The sequence below is a fragment of the Magnolia sinica genome, chromosome 13 (genome assembly GCF_029962835.1).
Source record: "Magnolia sinica isolate HGM2019 chromosome 13, MsV1, whole genome shotgun sequence".
Lineage (NCBI taxonomy): Eukaryota > Viridiplantae > Streptophyta > Magnoliopsida > Magnoliales > Magnoliaceae > Magnolia > Magnolia sinica.
The window spans coordinates 45,462,123-45,483,311 of NC_080585.1; the positions used below are offsets into that span (position 1 = coordinate 45,462,123).

The 21,189-nt window shown below is 42.1% G+C and overlaps 2 protein-coding genes and 1 non-coding gene across 8 annotated transcripts in view; all 3 read left to right on the forward strand.

Moving 5' to 3' along the window:
- The first annotated feature begins 941 nt into the window (after positions 1-941).
- The window catches only part of LOC131223710 (uncharacterized), a 33,149-nt gene continuing 12,901 nt past the window's right edge, over positions 942-21,189 (forward strand). For 4 of the 6 annotated variants that reach the window (XM_058219191.1, XM_058219190.1, XM_058219187.1 and 1 more), the window contains exons 1-4: positions 942-1,096; positions 3,122-3,190; positions 3,299-3,368; positions 5,111-5,220. In XM_058219191.1, the coding sequence (XP_058075174.1) occupies positions 3,127-3,190; positions 3,299-3,368; positions 5,111-5,220 (244 nt within the window). In that variant the 5' untranslated portion in view covers positions 942-1,096; positions 3,122-3,126. Of the gene's footprint in view, positions 1,097-2,846; positions 2,990-3,121; positions 3,191-3,298; positions 3,400-5,110; positions 5,221-21,189 lie in introns of those variants that run through there. The other 2 variants (XM_058219189.1, XM_058219192.1) reach the window with 2 other exon arrangements.
- On the forward strand, positions 1,103-3,084 carry LOC131223708 (pentatricopeptide repeat-containing protein At1g77405). Its single transcript, XM_058219186.1, has one exon. The coding sequence runs from the start codon at positions 1,308-1,310 to the stop codon at positions 2,787-2,789; it is 1,482 nt and encodes a 493-aa protein (XP_058075169.1). The 5' UTR covers positions 1,103-1,307; the 3' UTR covers positions 2,790-3,084.
- Positions 15,314-15,420, forward strand: LOC131224521 (small nucleolar RNA R71). The gene has a single exon (XR_009160997.1). It is a non-coding gene; the product is annotated as a small nucleolar RNA R71 (small nucleolar RNA).

Sequence of the window (21,189 nt, forward strand, 5' to 3'; positions counted from 1 at the left end):
AAAATAAAATAAAGCGGACCCAAATCTCAAATGAACCACACCACAGAAAAAAGTGGTGATTGAATACTCACCATTAAAAACTTCTCAAGGCCACTAGAATGTTTATTTTCTATCTAACCTGTTGCTAAGGTTTAAAAGACTTGGATGAAGGGACCGCACAAATATCAACTTGATCCAATACTTTTGTGGCCATAAGAAGTTATTAATGGTTAATCACCATTGTTTCCCATGATCTTGTCCAACTAACATTTGTGTATGCTTCATTTATAGGCCGACAACCTTAAGGGGCCGTGAGAGGATATCAAATTCTCTAGTTGTTTGGCACTATAAAGTAAATAGGGCTTCCCTCGAGGAGGGATTTGAAATCCATGATGGGAGCTTGAATTATACCTATAACTCTCCTATGAGTTGCATGTGTAACATATATATTACTAGACTATTATTCTATTGGGCACATGGCCCACTAATGATGTCCCAAAACAAGATTATCAATTGTATCATTGTAATTATTTTAATATGATGATCAACACCACACAAACATTCTTCATGTGAATCAATGGTTACAAATCATTGGTTAGTCACTCAGATATGATTGTGTGCTTGTGGCCCATCCAAGACTTGTATTTTTATCATTTTTGGACAAAGCATATATTTCAGCGAGCTTATTGCAATTATTGTGTTAAACAGTTCATACGTTCACTAATTAAAGACATTAAAATTGATTTAGTAATTAAATTAAGCCCCTCTAAATATACCATGCACAACTACTTTGGATTAAAGTTGATTCCCAATCCAAAGCGCCAGACCCAATAGGAGGATTTCAAATCCACGGTCCGAAACAGGCCCTAAATGAGCTGTTGAAGCGGATAGACAGCGTGGATTTAAGGTAAATACATCAAAGTGGGCCCCATCGGGATCCACACGACTTGGTGGGTTCGGGGAGCCACGGAAGCCGCGCCCCCCGTTGCTTGCTCTATTTCTATTGAAACGCCAGCAGCTACTCCTCCCCAGCATAAAGGGTGGAGAAAGCCATTGTACCGACCGAGGGAGAAGAAGGCGGGACCGAGCTGGCAGCCGAGCATCACAACCGTCCAATGTGAGACCCTCTCCCCGTTCTCTTTTCTAGGGTTTTCTTGAGCAAACTACACTTCCCAGAATTCCTTTTCTTTTTCTTTTTTCCTTCGTCTCTCTCTCTCTCTCTCTACCTTGGCGGGAAGTTTTCAAATTCGTTTTGCACGTTTATCTTCCTAATGTTAAAAAAGATAAGAAAAATCTGTGGTGATAAATAGCGAAATTCCCATCAATCAATGGCTACCGTCGGATCTTTACTCAAAAGATCGAGGGTCCGCCACTTCTGCAATCTGCTACTCCAGCAGCGCCCACATGTTTCCCTTCGATCCCAGCCGTTGACATCGTCGCCGGACAATGCCGAACATCGATGCTCACTGACGGCGCCGATGAACCCCACCTTGTCAAATCCCCAATCTCGTGAAGCCTTCGTCCGGCAAGTGATGGACGCTATGCTCCAAGACAGGCCCTTTGACGGCACGTCTGGGTGCTTCCGCCGCGTATGGACCGTTGACGCCGTCCGCGAGGTCTTGAGGGCAGTCCCGATGCTCTTCTTCCAGAGCGCACGGTCCGTCGGCCGGCAGAAGGGGTTCCGGAGGCGTTCCCCTCTCAAGCAGCGGGACCTACGGCAAGAAGCCGAGGGCTCGCGCAATGGGCTACGCCTTGGCGGGCCTGCAGCTTACAGAGACCCCGTCAGAGTCGAGCAGGGGGTGGACAGAGCTATGGAGTTCTTCTCTTGGGTCGAAAGCGAATGCGGGTTTGTTCATGTGGAGGCCACTTGTCGGGAGATGGCGTATGTCCTGGCAAAGGGCAATAGCTTAAAGAAGCTCTGGCAATTTCTCCGGGAGATGGCCGGAAGGAGTGGGAATCTTCTGACTACGGCTACCTTGACCTGCGTCATAAAGTTTCTTGGAGAGGAGGGCCTGGTGAAGGAGGCATTGGCAGCATTCTACCGAATGAAGCAGTTCCACTGTAAGCCTGATGTGGTCGCTTACAACACGATCATTTGTGCCCTTTGTAGGGTTGGCTTTTTCAAGAAGGCAAGGTTCTTGTTGGATCAGATGGAAATGCCGGGCTCTAGATGCCCGCCCGACACGTTTACGTACACGATCTTAATTGGGTTTTACTGTAAGCATAGCCTGCAGACAGGGTGCCGCAAGGCCATTAGGAGGCGGTTGTGGGAGGCCAACCATTTGTTCCGAGACATGCTTTTCAAGGGTTTTGTACCAGACGTTGTGACCTTCAATTGCTTGATTGATGGCCTCTGCAAGACGTATCGGATCGGTAGGGCGCTTGAGCTCTTCGACGATATGCTTCAGAAGGGTCTCACTCCCAACAGGGTCACTTACAACTCCTTCATTAGATACTATAGTGCTGTTAATGAGATAGATAAGGCCATTGTGATGATGAGTAGCATGAGGTCACGAAACCATGGGATACCCACTTCAAGTTCTTATACCCCAATCATCCATGCGCTTTGTGAAGCGAGAAGGCCGTTGGAAGCACGGGATTTGCTGGTTGAGATGGTTGATGGAGGATCTGTTCCTCGCGATTACACGTATAAATTGGTTCGTGATGCTCTAAGTCTAGCTGCCGAAGCTAGTTTGCCAGATGACCTCTGTCAAAGAATTGAAGATGGGATAAGTAATAGATATCAGCATGTGATGCGGGTGAAGCCTATGATGGCAAACAAAGGTGGAATATTACATGGGGAAACATAAGGGTGGAACCTACGTTGATTTCTCCTGTGAGGGTTGCATGGATATCCTCAGACTGACATTCATTGCAGTTGACTCATAAACAATGGGAACTGAATTGGATCATGATATGTTACCTGAGGGGGGGGGGAGATTGAGCAGCTTGCTTTTCAGTATCCAGGGACTTCGCTGAACAATTTTATTTCGCCTGTCTTTCTTGCTTTGTAAGGTTTTTAATCCTGATGTGATGAAAAAACTTTCCCATTATACCATTTGAGATTTGCTTATGAGATCGTGTTGTGAAATGAAGTTTTCTTTACATCATATGCAATTTAAAATTTGCGATTATTTGCCAGCTACAATGGATTGGGCATTCACACATAGAGTCTGGGAGAAGTGGGCTTCTAATAATGTTGGTTCTTCTGGTGAGGACATTCAGAGCTTGTTAAGTGATTATTTTATTTTATTTTATATTTATTTATTTTTTTAAAATATCAAATGGACAATGAACAAGAAGGCGTCTTTCCTTGTAGGTGAACCATTGAAGGCAGCTTTGCTACTTAACTATGACCCAAATGCTCCCTCTCGCTTGGTATCTGTCATGTAAGAAATTGACAATTCAACATTTAGGCATGTATGTTCTATCATACACGTGCACGTGCAAACACATACAAACACATGGGGATCCACTATTTACACTCAACTTGATTGATAGAGACACCGGCCCTTTCTAGTATTGGTGGGGTAGTTCAAAGTTATACCATTCTCTTAACAAAAATAGAAAAGAAGGGTGTATTTATCAATCAGGTTGGCTCTTCTTGTTAATTCCCTACATGTATGCATATATAGACAGAGTAGTGATCATATACGACTAGTTTTACCACAGGCCATAGGCCTGCAATACAACCAGTTGTATCGGACATTTTGGCACTACTGACCATCCATTCATTGTAGCCCACTCTTGTGGGCAATAGTGCAAAAACCAAACCAATTTGATGATCCTAACAATCCAATTAATGGTGTGAACAATGAACAGTCAACATAATTGAAAGAAAAGTAAGTGTAATCATCAACTTGAACCATCCAATTTGTTGGGCTCCACCTTGGATTGTGTAGATTCTAAAGAGTCACTGTTGTTAGATGATGCTAACGTCTGATCTATGGATTGGAAAATGGAGGATTGTAACATAAGTGGATAATGTATGGATGATTAGGATCAATTGATTGGTGCATTTTTAGACTGTGGCCTGGAATGAATGGATGGTGCGACCTGTTACTTGTTGGTTGGACTGCCGATGTGCCCAATGCAGCTTTTTAGGCCAAAGCCTATGGGAAAATTAGTTGTATCTGATTGTTCCCCACACAAACATGTGCATATAAATATATATATATATATATATATATATATATATATATCATGTTGTAGAGGATAAATCACATCTGGTTATTTACTTATTTGTATTCTTGGGCAATATGTTGAAGGGTCTATAGGTCTTCTCACATGTTATATATTTATTTCCAGCAGATGATTTTGTATCCATATGGTCTTAAAACCATAGTTCACAAACCGGCTTCTGAACCCTGGACTCACCTGAATCAACTTGAGCCCATCACTTGCTTGGTGATCAGGTATGGGAAACTGGGTCCATAATGGTTCAGGGCAAGACTTGTCCTGGTGATCTTGATTCCCAGTTTGGTCAAAATGGAATAAGGAAAAGAAGAAAAAGAAAAAGCAAAAAAAAAATTCCATGAGCCCTGCCATAGATGGGGAATGCCCAGAAATCTCCTTGGCGATTGTGATGCTGCTGCAGCTGGTTATTTCATGAAGTTTGCTAAGTCCATGCGCTTGGATGGTGGAGCCTTCCCCATCCACAATCACACATGCCAATATGCTCATGTGCATGCAGTCCAAGCTTTCCATCACACAGACCGATCAGTTTAGATCTTCCAGCTGTCTGTTTGTTTTGTCTCCTGTAGCCTAGATGGAAAGTTCAGACTGCAGACGTGTTATATATGCATATGTGCTTGAGTGTGGATGGACAGGGCTTCAGACGTGTGATAGTAGAAATTATTGTCAGGACCCACCTGGTTGATCCACTGAGTCCCTGATTGACTTAACCTACTGACTATCTGAATCCTGGTTTGTGAACTATGCTTAAAACATTCACTCCTATTTCTGTTCTTCCATTTTCCACACAAGCCATGATCTTTGTTATGAACTTTGTTGAAAACATTGTGTCGTGGCTGGTTGGTAATTGTTATCTGGACTTCTCTGGGATTTATATGAGTGAAATGTTTATTTGATGCCTCCATAGAAGCTGAAACTTGGTCTGTGGTGTTGGCAGAGCAGAGCAGCAGGGAATGAAGGCAAAGCCTGTGGAGTTTAGTCCTTTTCTTGACTTCATCAAACGGAACAATCTCCTGAAGGAATGCTTCTTCATTGGGTCAAATGAATGTGAGTCCTACCACTTCGTTTGTGATACTCATGCCGGGTGTAATGAGAAAGCACACCTTCCCTCAGGTTGTGGGATTTGAAGATAGTAATACCATGAAATGTTTTAAATGTTGACACCATGGGGTTTGGATTCAAGCAAAGTTGTGTCATTGACTAGTAGTCTATTGACAAGCTATTGGGACCACCTGATTATGAACATGTTCTTGCTGACTAGTTACTTTGTTCCTTGTTTGTTAAACACCTTGAAACAAGGAGTAAGGATGTATTTTGGCACATCTAGGGAGCTTAATATAGATGGTGGCACATTGACACATCTGCCACATTTTTGGGTGCTTGAAGATTGATGGTGGCACATGTGTCATACACGTTGCACATTTGGAAAGTGTGATATATGTGCACGGATGGGATTATTCCTAATTTGCATCGAATTAGGGACAAGTAATTCCATCCCTTTAGTTGAGACAACCAATCTATGCTTTAATGGCTAGTTGTTTTAAACTATTTGTTCAAAAATGCCTAGGTTCTTGAGCATAAGGGGGTTGACAACATTGTTAAAAGGCTCGGCGACTTAGATTGACTCGTTCGGTGCCAAGTCGAGTTATAATTTGCATAAGTTAGGACTAAACCAGCCCAACTCATCCGAGTCGGAGGTGACTCGTGGTGTTGAACTGGATTGGTTCCCACTGAGTCTGAGTTGCACCAACTACGATGAGTCTTAGAACCATGGTTGACATACCATGGACATGTACTTTTGTCCATGGTTGACATACCATGGACATGTACTTTTGTCCACACTTGCATGTCAATGACACAACTTTTGCTCGAATTCAAATAGCCCCTATGGTAACATCAAAAGGATTATGAATGGTACTCGCATGAAATGGAGGGGCTTAATGCAAACATCCCAATTTGGCACTAGCGCACATGTCTAACATTGTGAACAAAAAAAACCAACAATAGATTTGGACTTGACTTAGAGTCTTAGATAGTGGTTGATTAACGTGTAAAGATGAGGGTAGCATGATTTGGTTTGCTATTGGGTCCCTCTCATTATTTATTTATTTATTAATAATGTATGAGAAATTACATTGCATGCCACTGGGCTTAGATCAACCCAAATGCACACTAGCCTAAGTATGCTCTAGCCCTACAATACATAGTTTAATACTCCCCCTCAAGCTGAAGCATAAATATTAACCATGCCCAGTTTGCTAATAAGAGATGAGAATTGTGTATGAGGTAAGGATTTGGTGAAGATGTCAGTTAGTTGGGGTTAACTTATATGCATTTTGTTCTCTCGTGGAATATTGGATTGCTAGTGATATGGTTACTAGCTTGATTAATGGAGTATAGCTTGATTAACGGAGTATGGCTTCATAGAGCCTATGTCAAACAACCAAAGTTCCTGAAGTAGTGACTAGACCCATAGCAGTTCATGGATAGTGTTTACAACCCCAAGTGCAGGGTCGTGATGTAGTAATAACTCAGTGAGACTGAGGTCGAATCCACATGGACTATACTTGTACGTATACTGAAAGTACGTAGAACTAGAACTAGACTTGGAACTAAAACTAAAATCTGGAAGAGGTGAGAGTAATTGTGAAAGAATTATCAATTAAAAGAGGAACTAGAGCGCCAAGGATCCACTTGTAGCTATTAATATGCTACCTTACTTGATTTAATAAACACAACTGGAATCGGAGTCCTATCCTATCCAGCTGGAAGATAAAATAATTGAAGCATAATCTGAACTTCTCATTGAAATAGTTCACACATAAAGCATTGTTATGATGATTGGAAGGGAATTCAACCATCCACCATGCCTAGGAGACGATGGTGAATCACAAATTTTACCAATCTCAACAACATTAAAACATATAAGGAGATCTTCAAAGCTATCACAACATCTATTGTAATTTGAGTCACAATAAATGATACAAGATAATTAACCACTTGCTCTAAAAGCTTGAACTGTTAGAGCATGTCGAATCAATCCCTTTATCTCATAGCCCAGGCCCCACATCTCATGGGTTAGGACCTCGGCCGAACCCCCCTCGTGGGCCCCAAATCACATGGGTACCGCCTCACACGGGCCGCCCACCTCGAGTGTGTCCCCGCATCACATAGGCTATCCCACTCAAGTCTGGTGTGAAAATGCCTCTGTATTAATCACCCCCGTTGAGGAGTCTCGAACACGAGACCTCCCGCTCTGATACCAATTTGATGCAGGACAATTAACCATTTGCTCTAAAAGCTTGAATTGTTAGAGCATGTTGAATCAATCCCTTTATCTCATAGCCCAGGCCCCAATCTCATGGGTTAGGACCTCAGCCAAACCCCCCCCCCCCCTCCCGTGGGCCCCAAATCACATGGGTACCGCCTCACACGGGCCGCCTACCTCGAGTGTGTCTCTGCATCCCACAGCCTACCCCACTCAAGCCCGGTGTGAAATGCGCATTAATCATCCCCGGTGAGGAGTTTCGAACACAAGACCTCCCCTGTGGGCCCCTCCCACCCTGAGTGTGCCCTTGCATCCCATAGGCAACCCTACTCAAGCCCGTGTGAAAATGCCCCTGCATTAATCACCCCCGGTGAGGAGTCTCGAACACGAGACCTCTCACTCTGATACCAATTTGATGCAAGACAATTAACCACTTGCTCTAAAAGCTCGAACTGTTAGAGCATGACGAATCAATCCCTTTATCTCATAGCCCAGGCCCCATGAGAATATCTCATGGGTTAGGACCTTGGCCCCCTCGTAGGCTCCAAATCACATGGGTACCGCCTCACACGGGCCGCCCACCCTGAGTGTGTCCCCGCATCCCACAGGCTACCCCACTCGATCCCGATGTGAAATGCGCATTAATCATCCCTGGTGAGGAGTTTTGAACACAAGACCCCCATGGGTCCCGCCCCTCCCCCCAATTGTGCCCCCGCATCCCACAGGCAACCCCACTCGAGCTCGGTGTGAAAATGCCCTTGCATTAATAAATCATAGAAAACTAAAAATATTCCTTAATTCAAAATAAAAATCAATAAAGTTCAATATAAACATGAATCAAAGCAAGATAAACATCCCAACAAACTACAAGCTTCACCTCTTAGCCCTAGCTAAGGGGTTTAGTTAACCATCGACATGATTAAAACCAAATCTCTCAATCAAAACATGAAAAATAAATTAAGGAAGAAGAAAAACTCTTGGGAGGCTGCTTTACCCTTTTGCTATGCTCCTTGAACCTTAATTTGTCTTTAGAACTCTTTAAAAAATCCATATTTATAAGCTTTCCCGGACCGTCTTTAGAAACCGCCTTAAATTTACGCACTCGTAACACCTTCGATGTCATTAAATAGCCTTCGATGTCATCGAAGGTAAATTCCAAAGTTGAATCGAATTCGAAAGTCGCACCTTTTCGCACTGCGCAAGTTATCGATGTAATCGAACATGCTTAGATGTCATCGAACAGATCTTCGATGTCATTGAAAGACCCTCGATGACTTGAAAAAGTGTCCAGAGTGTTCCAACGAGTTGCTTTAAAAATCTCTAAAAATCTCGATGTCATCGAACAGGTCTTCGGGCAATCGAACAGGTCTTTGATCAATCGAGAAATGTGCCCAATTAGTCCAACAACAAACTTGAAATTCCTATAAATCTCGATGCAATCGAACATGCTTCGATGGCATTGAACACTCACTTCGATGGGATCGAAGGGTGTTCGATGTCATCGACAATGAGTTTAGCAGTTTCTGTTTTTTTGCACTTTGCACTTGTGACTTCCTTCATTCTCCACTTAGTTTCCTTGAATCTTGGGGTCTCGAAATCTTCAATCTTGGTCTCTAAGATCCATTCCTTGCTTTGGTGATTCGTGAGCATCAAATTCATGCTTTTAACATTCTTTTCAATCCAAGCTCTTAGATTCACCTCGCAATACAAACATGTATAAAATATATCAATTAAGCGATATCATGTTCATAAAACCAAGATATAAACAGGGGGAAATATGCAATATTTGACACTCGACACACCCCCAACCATCATTTTGCTAGTCCCGAGCAAAACATGTGTGAAGAAATCTTCAATTCTCAATGTTCAAACCTCTTTTAGAAAACAATCTTTTGTGCAATCAAGTATGAATGAGTATAAATCAAGACGCGAGAGTGGAAAATTGAAAACCTAGGGCCGAATCACATAAGCAATCAATCAAATAGGTTCTTTATCAATCACTTAGGAGCATAAGTTTGTTTATCAAGTTTTTTCAATGTGGTCAATGAATTCCAACTTACTTTCCATAAAAATACCATCATTTCATAATGTTAGCCATGCTCATCACTTTAAGATTAATTGAATAGTTAAGTGCTGATTCCAAACTTATCCCCTGAAATGGATATTTGAAGCTTTTCCAAAGTTCTCAGCATGTAAATGGGTTAGTATGAAAATATACTAAAAACAAACTATCCTAATCCTAAATCCTATGAAAGCAATAAACCTAACTATACCTCCCTCAGACTAGGAGGTCAATCCTGGTACATAGGATCAATCAGAGGCATGAACATTTCCTCTGAATCAAACTTTTCAACAAATGGCTTGAGACGATGTTCGTTCACTTTGAAAACATTGCCATTTATTAGATTCTTTACCTCGACGGCCCATGAGGATAGATGTTCGTAACTGTGAAAGGGCCGGTCCAACAAGAGCGAAGTTTACCTGGAAAAAAGATGTAACCGAGAATTGTATATGACTTTTTGACCAGTTATGAATGATTTTTGAAGGATGTTCCATGACGTTCTGGTCATGAAACAAATTCATCTTGTCCTTGTAAATTCTCTAGTTCTCGTATGTGTCGTTCTAGATTTCCTCGAGTTCGTTCAATTGAAGCTTGCGCAGCAAGCCAGCGTTGTCTAAGTTAAAGTTCAGATTTTTGATAGCCTAGTATGCTTTATGTTCCAACTCCACATGCAAGTGGCAAGCTTTCCCATAGACGAGTTTAAAGGGAGACATTCCAATGAGGGTCTTAAAAGCTATACTGTAAGCCCATAAAGCATCGGTCAAGCGGATTGACCAATCCTTACGGTCAGGGTTAATTATTTTTTTCCAGAATTTGTTTAATTTCCCTGTTGGAAATCTTGGCTTGCCCACTTGTCTGTGGGTGGTATGGAGTGCTCACTTTATGAGATATGCCATATTTCTTCATTAAGTTCTCAAATGACCTATTACAAAAGTGTGAACCTTCATCACTAATGATGGCCCGAGGCGTTCCGAACCGGGAAAGGATATTTTCTTTTAAAAATCTAATGACCGTTTGATGATCATTGTTCCGGCACGGGATTGCTTTGACCCACTTAGTGACATTGTCTACTGCTAACAAAATGTAAATATTTCCAAAGGATTGGGGGAATGGCCCCATGAAATCGATGCCTCAACAATCAAATGCTTCAATGATAAGAATGAGGTTCAGTGGCATCATATTTTGACAGGATAAACCTCCCAATTTCTAACAATGCTCACAAGCTTTGCAAAACTCATGAGTATCTCTGAACATAGTGGGCCATTAAAAGTCACACTGCAGAATTTTGGCCGTGGTCTTTTTAGCAGAAAAGTGACCACCACAGGCCTGAGAGTGACAAAAGGAGATAACACTCTGATGTTCATTGTCTGGCACACATTTCCTTAGAATTTGGTCTGGGCAATATTTAAAAAGATAAGGATCATCCCAGAAAAACTTACATACCTCGGCAAAGAATTTTTTTCTTATCTTGCGTAGTCTAATATGTCCGCGTGAAACCTGTGGCAAGATAGTTCTCAATGTCAGCAAACCAAGGTAATTGGAGGAGTTTAAACAATTGTTCGTTAAGGAACATATCATTTATTGTGTCGGCTCAAGGGAATCGGGGAGGTCAAGTCTAGAGAGATGGTCAGCCACTACGTTCTTTACTCCCTTTTCGTCTCGTATTTTTATGTCGAATTCCTGGAGTAAAGGATCCATCTTATTAGGCGAGGTTTGACGTCCTTCTTAAAAAGAAGGTACTTCAGTGCCGCATGGTCTGTGTAGATAATGATCTTGGATTTGATCAGGTAGGACCTAAATTTGTTCAAAGCGAATACTACGGCTAAGAGTTCCTTCTCCGTAGTAGAGAAGTTTACTTGGGCATAATTTAGAGTTGTACTCACATAGTGAATCATATAGGGTTTCTTTTCTTTTCTCTGGCCTAATACCACCACAATAGCATAGTTAGACGCGTCGCACATAATCTCAAAAGGGATGTTCCAATCGGGTGGCTGCGTGATAGGTGCGGTAGTCAACTTAGCCTTAAGCTTAGTGAAAGCTTCATGGCATTGCTCAGTTCACTCGTATGGTGCATCCTTTTGAAGTAGATTACATAAAGGACGAGAGAGATGACTAAAATCTTTTATGAATTGTCTATAAAATCTAGCGTGTCCTAAGAAGGATGTTCTTAGGTGGATGTAGGTTCAGAGATAAGGTCAATTTTAGCCTTGTTCACCTCAATTCCTTTGGACGAAATTATATTTCCAAGCACTATTCCCTTGGAAACCATGAAATGACATTTCTCTCAATTCAAAACCAAATTCTTTTCCTCACATCGCTTCAGCACATTTTTGAGATTTTCCAGACACTCGCTGAAGGATGGACCAAAGACAGAAAAGTCGTCCATGAAGACCTTTAAATACTGCCCTATCATGTCAGAAAATATGCTTAACATGCATCGTTGGAATGTGGCGAGGGCATTACACAGTCTAAATGGTATCCTTCGGTAGGCAAAGGTGCTAAAGGGACATGAGAACGTAGTTTTCTCTTGATCTTCGAGGGCTATCTTTATCTGGTTGTAGCCCGAATACCAATCAAGGAAGCAGTAGTAAGAGCGACCAGCTAGCCTTTTCAAAATTTGATCGATGAGGGCAAGTCGGTTTACGTTGCAGGCTGCTTCTCTTATTGCTCTGGTAAGCTTGTTTGGAATGTAGCTTGTAGAAGAAATCTCCAAGATTGGGAGATAGCAGAATATGTGAGCCTCCTCAATTGCATTTCCAGAGCTCCCCCACCCCCCTCGCGTCAACAGATTGTTTGGTTTGGAGATGGGACAAATTGAGTCGATTCTCAGTCAGGTCCTTATTCAATCGTTCCAGTGCTCCCTCAGTCCTAGGAGAAGCTCATGTTACCAAGTTCTTATGGAAATATGCGGCTCCTCCTAAGATAGTTTCTTTTGGCTGGTTGGTGGGTAATAAGAGAATACTCATTGTTGATAATCTGAAAAAAAGGGGAATGCAGATCGTGAACATATGCCTGTGTTGTATGAAAGTGGAAGAAACAGTTGATCACCTACTGACCCACTGCCCTTTCCTTTCAAAAATCTGGGCAGACTTCTGTCAATGCTTTAGCATCCCTTGGGTTTCTACCAGATCGGTGGTCAGTCAACTTCCGGCGTGGCACGGGGTCAGGCTGGAGAAGCGAAGATGCTTATGGAGGATGTCCATCCTTGCGATCTGGTGGGCTGTTTGGAGGGAAAGAAATGCAAGCTGTTTTGAGAATGCCTCAAATTCGGCGGAGTCTATCGCAGCTATAGCTAAGGGTTTTATCATTGAATAGGCGATTAATGTTCCTTCGCTTAAGGATTATGATTTCCGTTTTCTTGGAGGCTAGTGGGGTTGCTATCTCAGCAAGCGCTCTGTGCCTCCCTAGCATTTTTGTTGTTTTTTTTCTTTTCATATTAATATAAGTCAAGTTACCCTTCAAAAAAAAAAAAAAGGGCAAAGGAAAGTGATCATACCTTGTGATGGAATTCAACTTTCTGTAGTCAATGCACATTCTCCAACCAGTAGTGACTCTAGTTGGCACGAGTTCATTGTCGACATTTGGCTACGATGGTGATTCCGAACTTCTTAGGAACCACCCGAGTTGGATTCACCCATTAACTGTCTGATATAGGGTAAATAATACCCACATCCAACAACTTAAGGACCTCTCCTTTAACCACTTCATATTTGGATTTAGCCAACGTTGTGGTTGTCGGGAGGTCTTCGCATTATCCTTGAGATGAACGTGGTGAGTACAAATCAAAGGGTCAATTCCCTTGAGGTCCGCAATCGACCATGCAATGGCTCCTTTATGCTCAACGAGAGTAGAAATAAGCACACTCTCCTGTTCTTTCTCTAGGTGAGAAGAAATCACCATCGGGTATGTCTCATCTTGACCTAAGTAGACATATTTAAGATTAGCGGGCAAATATTTTAGGTCAAGCTTCGGTGCTTTGAGGCTAGACGGTAGGGGCACTACATTGGTTTGGGGCAAAGTTTCAAATTGTGGCCTCCACTGGTTAACTTTGAGTACCGGCGCAGCATCAAGCAAGGCATCCATCTCCCTAATCATGTCATCATGTAAATCAGGGGAGTGGGCCAAGCACATCTCTAGAGGGTCAGAGTATAGAGTCAAAAGTGCTCTATCTTCCACGAAAGAATCGATCATGTTAATGTCATGGATATTGTCATCATCCTCTGACTGTTTGCTCATATTGAAAAAGATGTTGAGCTCCAATGTCATATTTCTGAAAAATAAATTCATAATTCCATTCCTACAACTGATGATGACATTTGATGTGGCAAGGAATGGACGACCAAGAATGACGGGAATCTGAGTGCTCACATCCACGATGGGTTGAGTATCCAAAACAATAAAATCTACTGGATCGTAGAATTTATCAACCTGGACCAACACATCCTCAATCACTCCTCTCGGTACACGGACCGATCGATCGGCAAGTTGTAATGTGGTCCGAGTGGGTTGTAATTCACCTAGACCCAATTGTTCATAAACCGAGAAAGGGATCAAATTAACACTCACCCCCAAGTCAAGAAGTGTGTGCTCAATCCGGTGGTTCCCAATTACACAAGTGATGGTTGGGTTACCGGGATCTTTGTATTTTTGTGGCACATCTTGCTTGAGGATGACACTTACTTTTTCCGTAAAAAAGATTTTTTTAAAAATATTTTGCCACCTTTTGGTAGTGCATAGATCTTTCAGAAACTTGGCATATGAAGGGATTTGTTTAAAAGCATTCAGGAGAGGGATATTGACTTTCACTTGCTTAGGCACCTCTAGAATATTCTGAGAGTTAGTTAGAGGTTTTGGTGCAATCAACCACTGAGGGAATGACGCAATTGGCTTACACACTTCTTCCGGTTCTTCCTCTTATGGAGCAATGCTAGGTCTATCATTCTTATCTCCTTTCGAATCTTTAGACTTTTCAGCTCTCACTGGAATAGATTTGTCAATTGTCTTTCTACTCCTAAGAGTGGTGATAGACTTGGCTTACTCCATTTGATTTGAAGAGCTTGGGTCACTAATTTCACATTGCGGCTTTGGATTTGGTAGAAGTTGGACTGGTAGAGTCCCTTTCTCTCCAATTGTTAAGTGTGACTCGATCCATTGAATGACCTTGGTAAGGTTTTGAAAGGCTTGTAATGTGCCTTGATTGAAAAGCTCTTGGTTTTGGATGTGTTTTAAAATTGGATCCTCTCGAGGTTTTCTTTGATTAAGAAGTTGAGTAATGGCCTCTTGAGGAGTTGCTGTTTGTCCATTCCTTCAACTGAAATTTGGATGATTCCTCCAGTTGGGATTGTATGTATTTGAGGTGGGACCACTGAATGGTCGTTGGTAAGTATTTACGGCATTTGATTGCTCATTTAATAAATCTTGAAAGGTAGGGATTGTGGGACAATCCTAGGTCACATGTATGTTGCTAGCACAAATACCGCAAACAACTTCCATGACCTCCCTGGGTTTGATAATTTCTATCTTTTTAAGTTCCATGGCTTCGACTTTTGTTGTTAGATTAACCACCCTTGCATTCATATCATCTTCTTCTTTTAAAACATAAATTCCTCCCCTTTGATCGAGTAGGCTTAGAAGTGGTGGGTCTTGGGGAGGTGTCCCATGATTGCACGTTTTCTGCCAATTGATTAAGGTAATCCCATGTATCGTTGGCCTCCTTGTTCATGAATTCACCATTACACATCATCTCTACGAACTGGCGCATTGGTGAAATCAATCCGTGATAGAAAAAGCTTATTATTCACCATATTTCGTAGTCATGATGTGGACAGGAATTCATGAGATCTTTGAATCTTTCCCATCATTGGAAGAAGGTCTCTTCCTCTTTCTGAGCGAAGTTCATGATTGCCTTCCTTAAAGTGTTAGTTTTATGAAATGGGAAAAACTTTTTGAGAAATTCTCGGGTCATCTAGGCTCATGTGCCAATAGATCGTGGCTTCAAGGAGTGCATCCATGTCTTAGCCTTTTCCTTTAATGAGAAGGGAAACAATTTGAGTCGCACTGTCTTCAGACACGTTTGAAAAGTGTAATGTGGCGACTATCTCGTCAAACTCTTTGATGCGCAAGTATGGACTTTCAGATTCTAGTCCATGAAACTTAGGAAAGAGTTGTATCACTTCAGGTTTAACATCCACGTTTCCTGCATTCAATGGGAATATCATGTAGGAAGGTGTACTCGCTCCCGCCGGTTATAAATAATCTTGTAGAGTATGAGGCGGGGGTGCACGATGCACCTCATTCTCATCCTGGACTTCCTCAACTGGGTGTTGAGGTTGATATGCAGCCATCACTTCTACTAACTCAGAGGATCTTAAGTTGTATCTAATCCGGTGATGGATAGGTAACCCTTCAACTAATCCTCCTTCATTCAAGAGACGGAGAGTTTTATTACGAACCCACTTGGGCATGAAACACTCACAACCATCAAATTCTGAACAACTAAAACCTAAGAAAAAGAAAACTAAAAACTACAACAAATGAGAAATCTAAAAGTAAGAGGGAGTTGGAGAGAAGTTACCAGATTGGAGTTTCTATATTAGGATCCTCCAAAACAGAAAACAAAGTTAATTCTAAAAATAAATTCAGAAATCCTAACCTAAGAACACAACAAAAACTTAACCCTAATGCTAAACTAATTCCAATACTAATTATTCTCAAAAAAATGTAGCCGAAGTCCTTGGCAACGGTGCCAAAAACTTGTTCGCTACCCCAAGTGTAAGGTCGCAATGTAGTAATAACTCAGTGATAACGAGTTCGAATCCACAGGAATGGGGAATACGGTCTAGAACTAATCTAAGTTTAACGAGGTCGAATCCAAGCATCTACTGTAATTGGAGTCACAATAAACCATAGAAAACTGAAAATATTCCTTTATTCGAACTAGAAATCAATGGAAGTTCAACCATAAACTTGAATCAAAGTAAACTAAACATCAAAATAAACTGCAGGTTTCATCCCTTAGCCTTAGCTAAGAGATTAGCCTAAGAAGACTAACATCCTAGAAGAAAAACAAAAAGATCTACTAGAACCGTGAAGAAATTGAAGTGGAAGAATGTTGTCGGCGCTCCACCTAGGCCTTCTCTCCCTTTCCATACCCTAAAAGATGATTTGGAGTAGCCCAGGGATTCCTTTAAATAGTTTTGCAACTCAAGCTTTCTCACCGCCTTGGAAAATTTCGCAAACCGTCTCAAATTTATGCACTCTGCGTAATGCCTTTGATGTCATCGAACAACCTTCGATGCCATTGAACATGGAATCTTAGTTTGAATCGGATTCGGAAGTCGCGCCCTTTCGCTCTGCATAAGAGATCGTTGTCATCGACTGACCTTCGATGCCATCGAACAAACCTTCGATGTCATCGAAGGTGTATTCGATTAATCGAAAAAGTGTCCAGATTGTTCAAGCGAGTTTCTTCAAAATCTTTAGAATTCTCGATGCCATTGAACAGGTTTCGATGTCATCGAGAGGGGGTCTTCGATCAATCGAACAGGTCTTCGATGCCATCGAGAAAAGTGCCCAATTAGTCTAGCAATGGAACTTGATTTTCATGGAATTTTCGATGCAATCGAACCGTCTTCGATGTAATCGAACACTTACTTCGATGCAATCGAATAGAGTTCAATGTCATCGATAGTGAAGTTAAGTTTTTCTGAGTTTCTGCACTTTGCACTTTTAACTTCCTTCTCCACTTGGTTTTCTTGAATCTTGGGCCCTTGAAGTCTTCAATCTTAGTCTTATAAGATTCATCCCTTGCCTTGGTGATTCATGAGCATTAAATCCATGCTTTTAACATTCTTTTTATTCCAAGCTCTCAAATTCACCTTGCAAGACAAACATGCATAAAATATACCAATTAAGCATTATTATGTTTATAAAACCAAGATATAAACAGGGGAAAATATGCAATATTTGACACTCAATAGATGGCATGGTCTATGGCCCTTGCACTTAGCCTCAACACTAGATAGGGCAACAACACTCAGCTCCTTGCTCTTTCACGTAACTAAAGTTTCCTTCGACAAACGTGCGGTACCCCCAATGGATTCCTATTCGTAATGGAGCAAGCCCAATCTGCATCAGTAGAGGACTTGACCTAAACATGCTTGCGTGATCAGTATATCGATCGTTGTCTTGTAGCTCTCTTTAAGTAGCGAAGGATATGAAGAACTATGTCCCAATGTTGTACCCTTGGCTGATGCATAAATCGGCTCGCTAAGTCAACTGCAAATGAAATGTCTGGCCAAGTAATGGTAAGATAGATGAGCTTTCTCACAAGCTACTTGTACTCATGAATCCTTGAACAATTCTCCCTAATCATCAGACAGTTTACAGTTCGGTTCCATTGATGTTTTACTTGCGTTGTGCCCAAACATGCCAATCGTCTCCAATAGGTTCATCACATCCTATTTTGGGACAAGTAGATCCTTGAATCTGATTGAGCTTACCTCAATCTTTAGGAAGTATCAGAGAGGTCTAAGGTCCTTAGACTGAAATTGTTAATGGATGTAAGCTTTAACTTCTGATGTATCCACTGGATCACTTGTGATAATGATGTATCCACGGAATTAGCCCCTTGTAACTATGCTTCATGAACATGGAATGATCAACTTGGCAACTGTGAAAGTCAAAGTCGACCAATGTTTTGCTAAGCTTTTTGAACCACTCCCTAGGAGTTTATTTCAGATTGTAAATCACCTTCTGAAGTTTACACACATTTTCAGTCTTTTGCTAAGCAATAATGATGGGTACATCATGCATACACGCATGCCCCCCACCCTACGCACGTACTCAAGGAGGAATGCCCCATTATCGATCTGATTCGACGACGACATCTATGGAGGACCTCTTAGCTAGGAGGTTGTGCTATGTATCATTGGAGTGGACCCGATCATCATGCGGATCCCACCATTGGATCTCATGATCGTGGCCCACTACCCTAGATCTAGGATTTTGAGTTTTGGTTATTATCCCTATTAGAAACATCATGAACGGTTTTGATTGCGTTGATTAGTTGTTATTTTTGTTACTTCGTCTCTAAGTCTTAGTGTGTGCACATGGCGCGACTTTTGGGGTGTGGGGTTTTCTTATAAATAGGAAAGCCTATGTACGTTTTTATTCATTGAAGTTTATGAATAAAATTCTGCGTTTTTTCTTCTCTATCCCTTTGAGTTGAAGAAGCTAATTGGGTGTGAAACCCTCCCTTTCTCGTAGCTCTAGCTACCGCGGTGCAAAGCCACGACTATCCCAAATCGTCCCCACCTCCTCCACCCTATATCCACCATCTTTCATAGCCCTTCCATCTTCATATTTATCATTTTTTGTGCCCAAGTTCCCCACCACAGCAGATTTCCAGATTCTGGCCCACTAGAGGGGCTGAAACTTCGGTGGAGCACCACGCACACATCGGAAGGCGGATTATCGCGAAACTTGGTGTGAGAGTGGGCCTCCCCTGGCCGACCAAGCCCTAGGTGGCCTTTTTCAGTTTCGTGGGCCCCACACATGTGCGGCCAGGCAGTCACACGTGCGCCCAGGTGGGCCTCCTGTCCACACGCAGAATCCTTTTCAGGTCCTCTCTCCTCTATTTATCTCCTCTCTCGCCTTAAATCCCAAACCCTAACCCTAAAAAATCCCAAATTCCAAGTATTTTCAACTTTTGCAAACCCTAGGTTTTCCCCTATTTGAAACATGGTGAATCTCTTGAATTGGGGAACAGTCCTTTGCAAGATTGGATGAATCTTACACTCCTTTGGGTATTGTTTGGTTTATAATTTTACTTGATCCAGCCCCTAAACGTGTGTAGGCTTGGACCCCCGTAGATTCCCCCTTTTTTTTTTTCTTTTGTGATTGTTTAGAAATTGGTATGATCTAAAGCTTGAAATCTTGCACCTCATATTTAATTTCATGTCCTGCATCAAATTTGGTATCAGAGCTTATGGTTTTCATAGGGGAATGCATTGCATGTTTAGGGTTTAGTCTATTCACGTCTATTTTGCATCAAGTCTCATCATATAGGGCTGTTTAGGACTTATCATTCACAATATGGACTACTGGATTTTCTGTTGTCAGAAAATCCCCAATTTTCATGGCTGAATTTTCTGTTAACAAACTATTTGGGCAGTTATGTTACTGGAATTTTAATGGCGTTGTGTAGTTTCCCTCATATAGAGTCCTATTGGATCATTTAAGTTCCATTTAGATGCATATAGTTGCATTAGAGAGTCTTTTAGTTGAGTGAGTCGTTGTATGTCCACACGTATTGGTCGTGGTTTTGGTTTTCACCTCACGCTAAACATGGAGTAATTACAAGAGTCAATGGACAACATAACCTGACAGTTTGAGTCTTTGGTTAAGCGCTTGGAACAACGTATTGACCAACGGTTGGATCAGATCAATGTACGTGTTACCCAATTAGAGACCTTCGCCTGGGCAAACCCCGCCATGGGGGAAGATGCCTAATCTCAGGCAGGTGGTTAGGACAGACAAAGGAATGGGGGTGGCCAAAGGAATGGTCATGGGCGAGCACTCGTGCACCCACACCGCGAGGGGCATCATGATCATTATGACCCAGATGTGTAACTCCTCAAGGGAGTAGTAGAGGCCCCTACGTTTGATGGCCGCTTGGACCCTAAAGCTTTTCTAGATTGATTGGTGGATATGGACCACTATTTTGAGTGGTATGACATGTCAGATGCTCGTTGAGTCCGATTTGCCAAGATGAAGCTTGTGGGCCAAGCAAAGAGGTTTTAGGCTACTGTGGAGCGAAAGAAAGAAAGGTTGAGGGAGCCCCCAATAGTCTATTGGGGAGAAATGAAAGGAACTCTTAAGGAAAAGTATCTCCCATTCTCTTATCATTTGAGGTTGGTTGAAGAATGACACTCTTCGATAAGGTTCCATGAGTGTGGCTGAATACGTTGAGAAGTTCAAAGAGTACTTATCCCGATGTGAAGTTGAAGAGGATCCCGTACTCACTCTTGCTCGATTTAAGACGGGCCTCCATTCTGACATTAGGAGAGAATTCTTCGCCAAGGACATAGACACTCTTGAACAGATGTATCAAGTAGTGTTGGAGGTTGAGCAATACCTCAAAGCATTTGTGGGAAGGTGGTTTGAGTCTCGTGATTCTGGCGCTAAGGCTAACCCTTCTGGGGCTAAACCTGGTATTGGATATCAGTACAAGCCTTACAGTAGTTCTCAGTCTAGGCCTAAGGATGATAAGGGTAAAGAAGTTGTCGGGTCTAGCTCGCGTAGAAGCGATGCGACTAGGTGTTTTAGATGTCAGGGGTTTGGTCACTTTGCTCACCAGTGTGGTACGAAAGAGGGCACTAAGGTGTTCCTTATTGAGGGGTAAGTAGAAGTAGTGCCCCCAGAAAGTGACGGTGAGGAGGAAGAATATGAGCTAGCAGAAACCCCTAGTGAGGAAGAGGGAGCGCAAGAGTCCGCGACCCTTGCAGTTGTGTGTTGCGTCTTTGCACAAGCAAAGAATATTGATGATTGGCGCCGCAATACGATCTCCGATACTTACACAACATGTGGTGATAAGAGCTGTAAGATGATCCTAGATAGCGATAGTTATGCCAACGTGGCATCAACTCGCACTATGAGCCATTTGGGCTTGAAGCTTGAAGCCCAT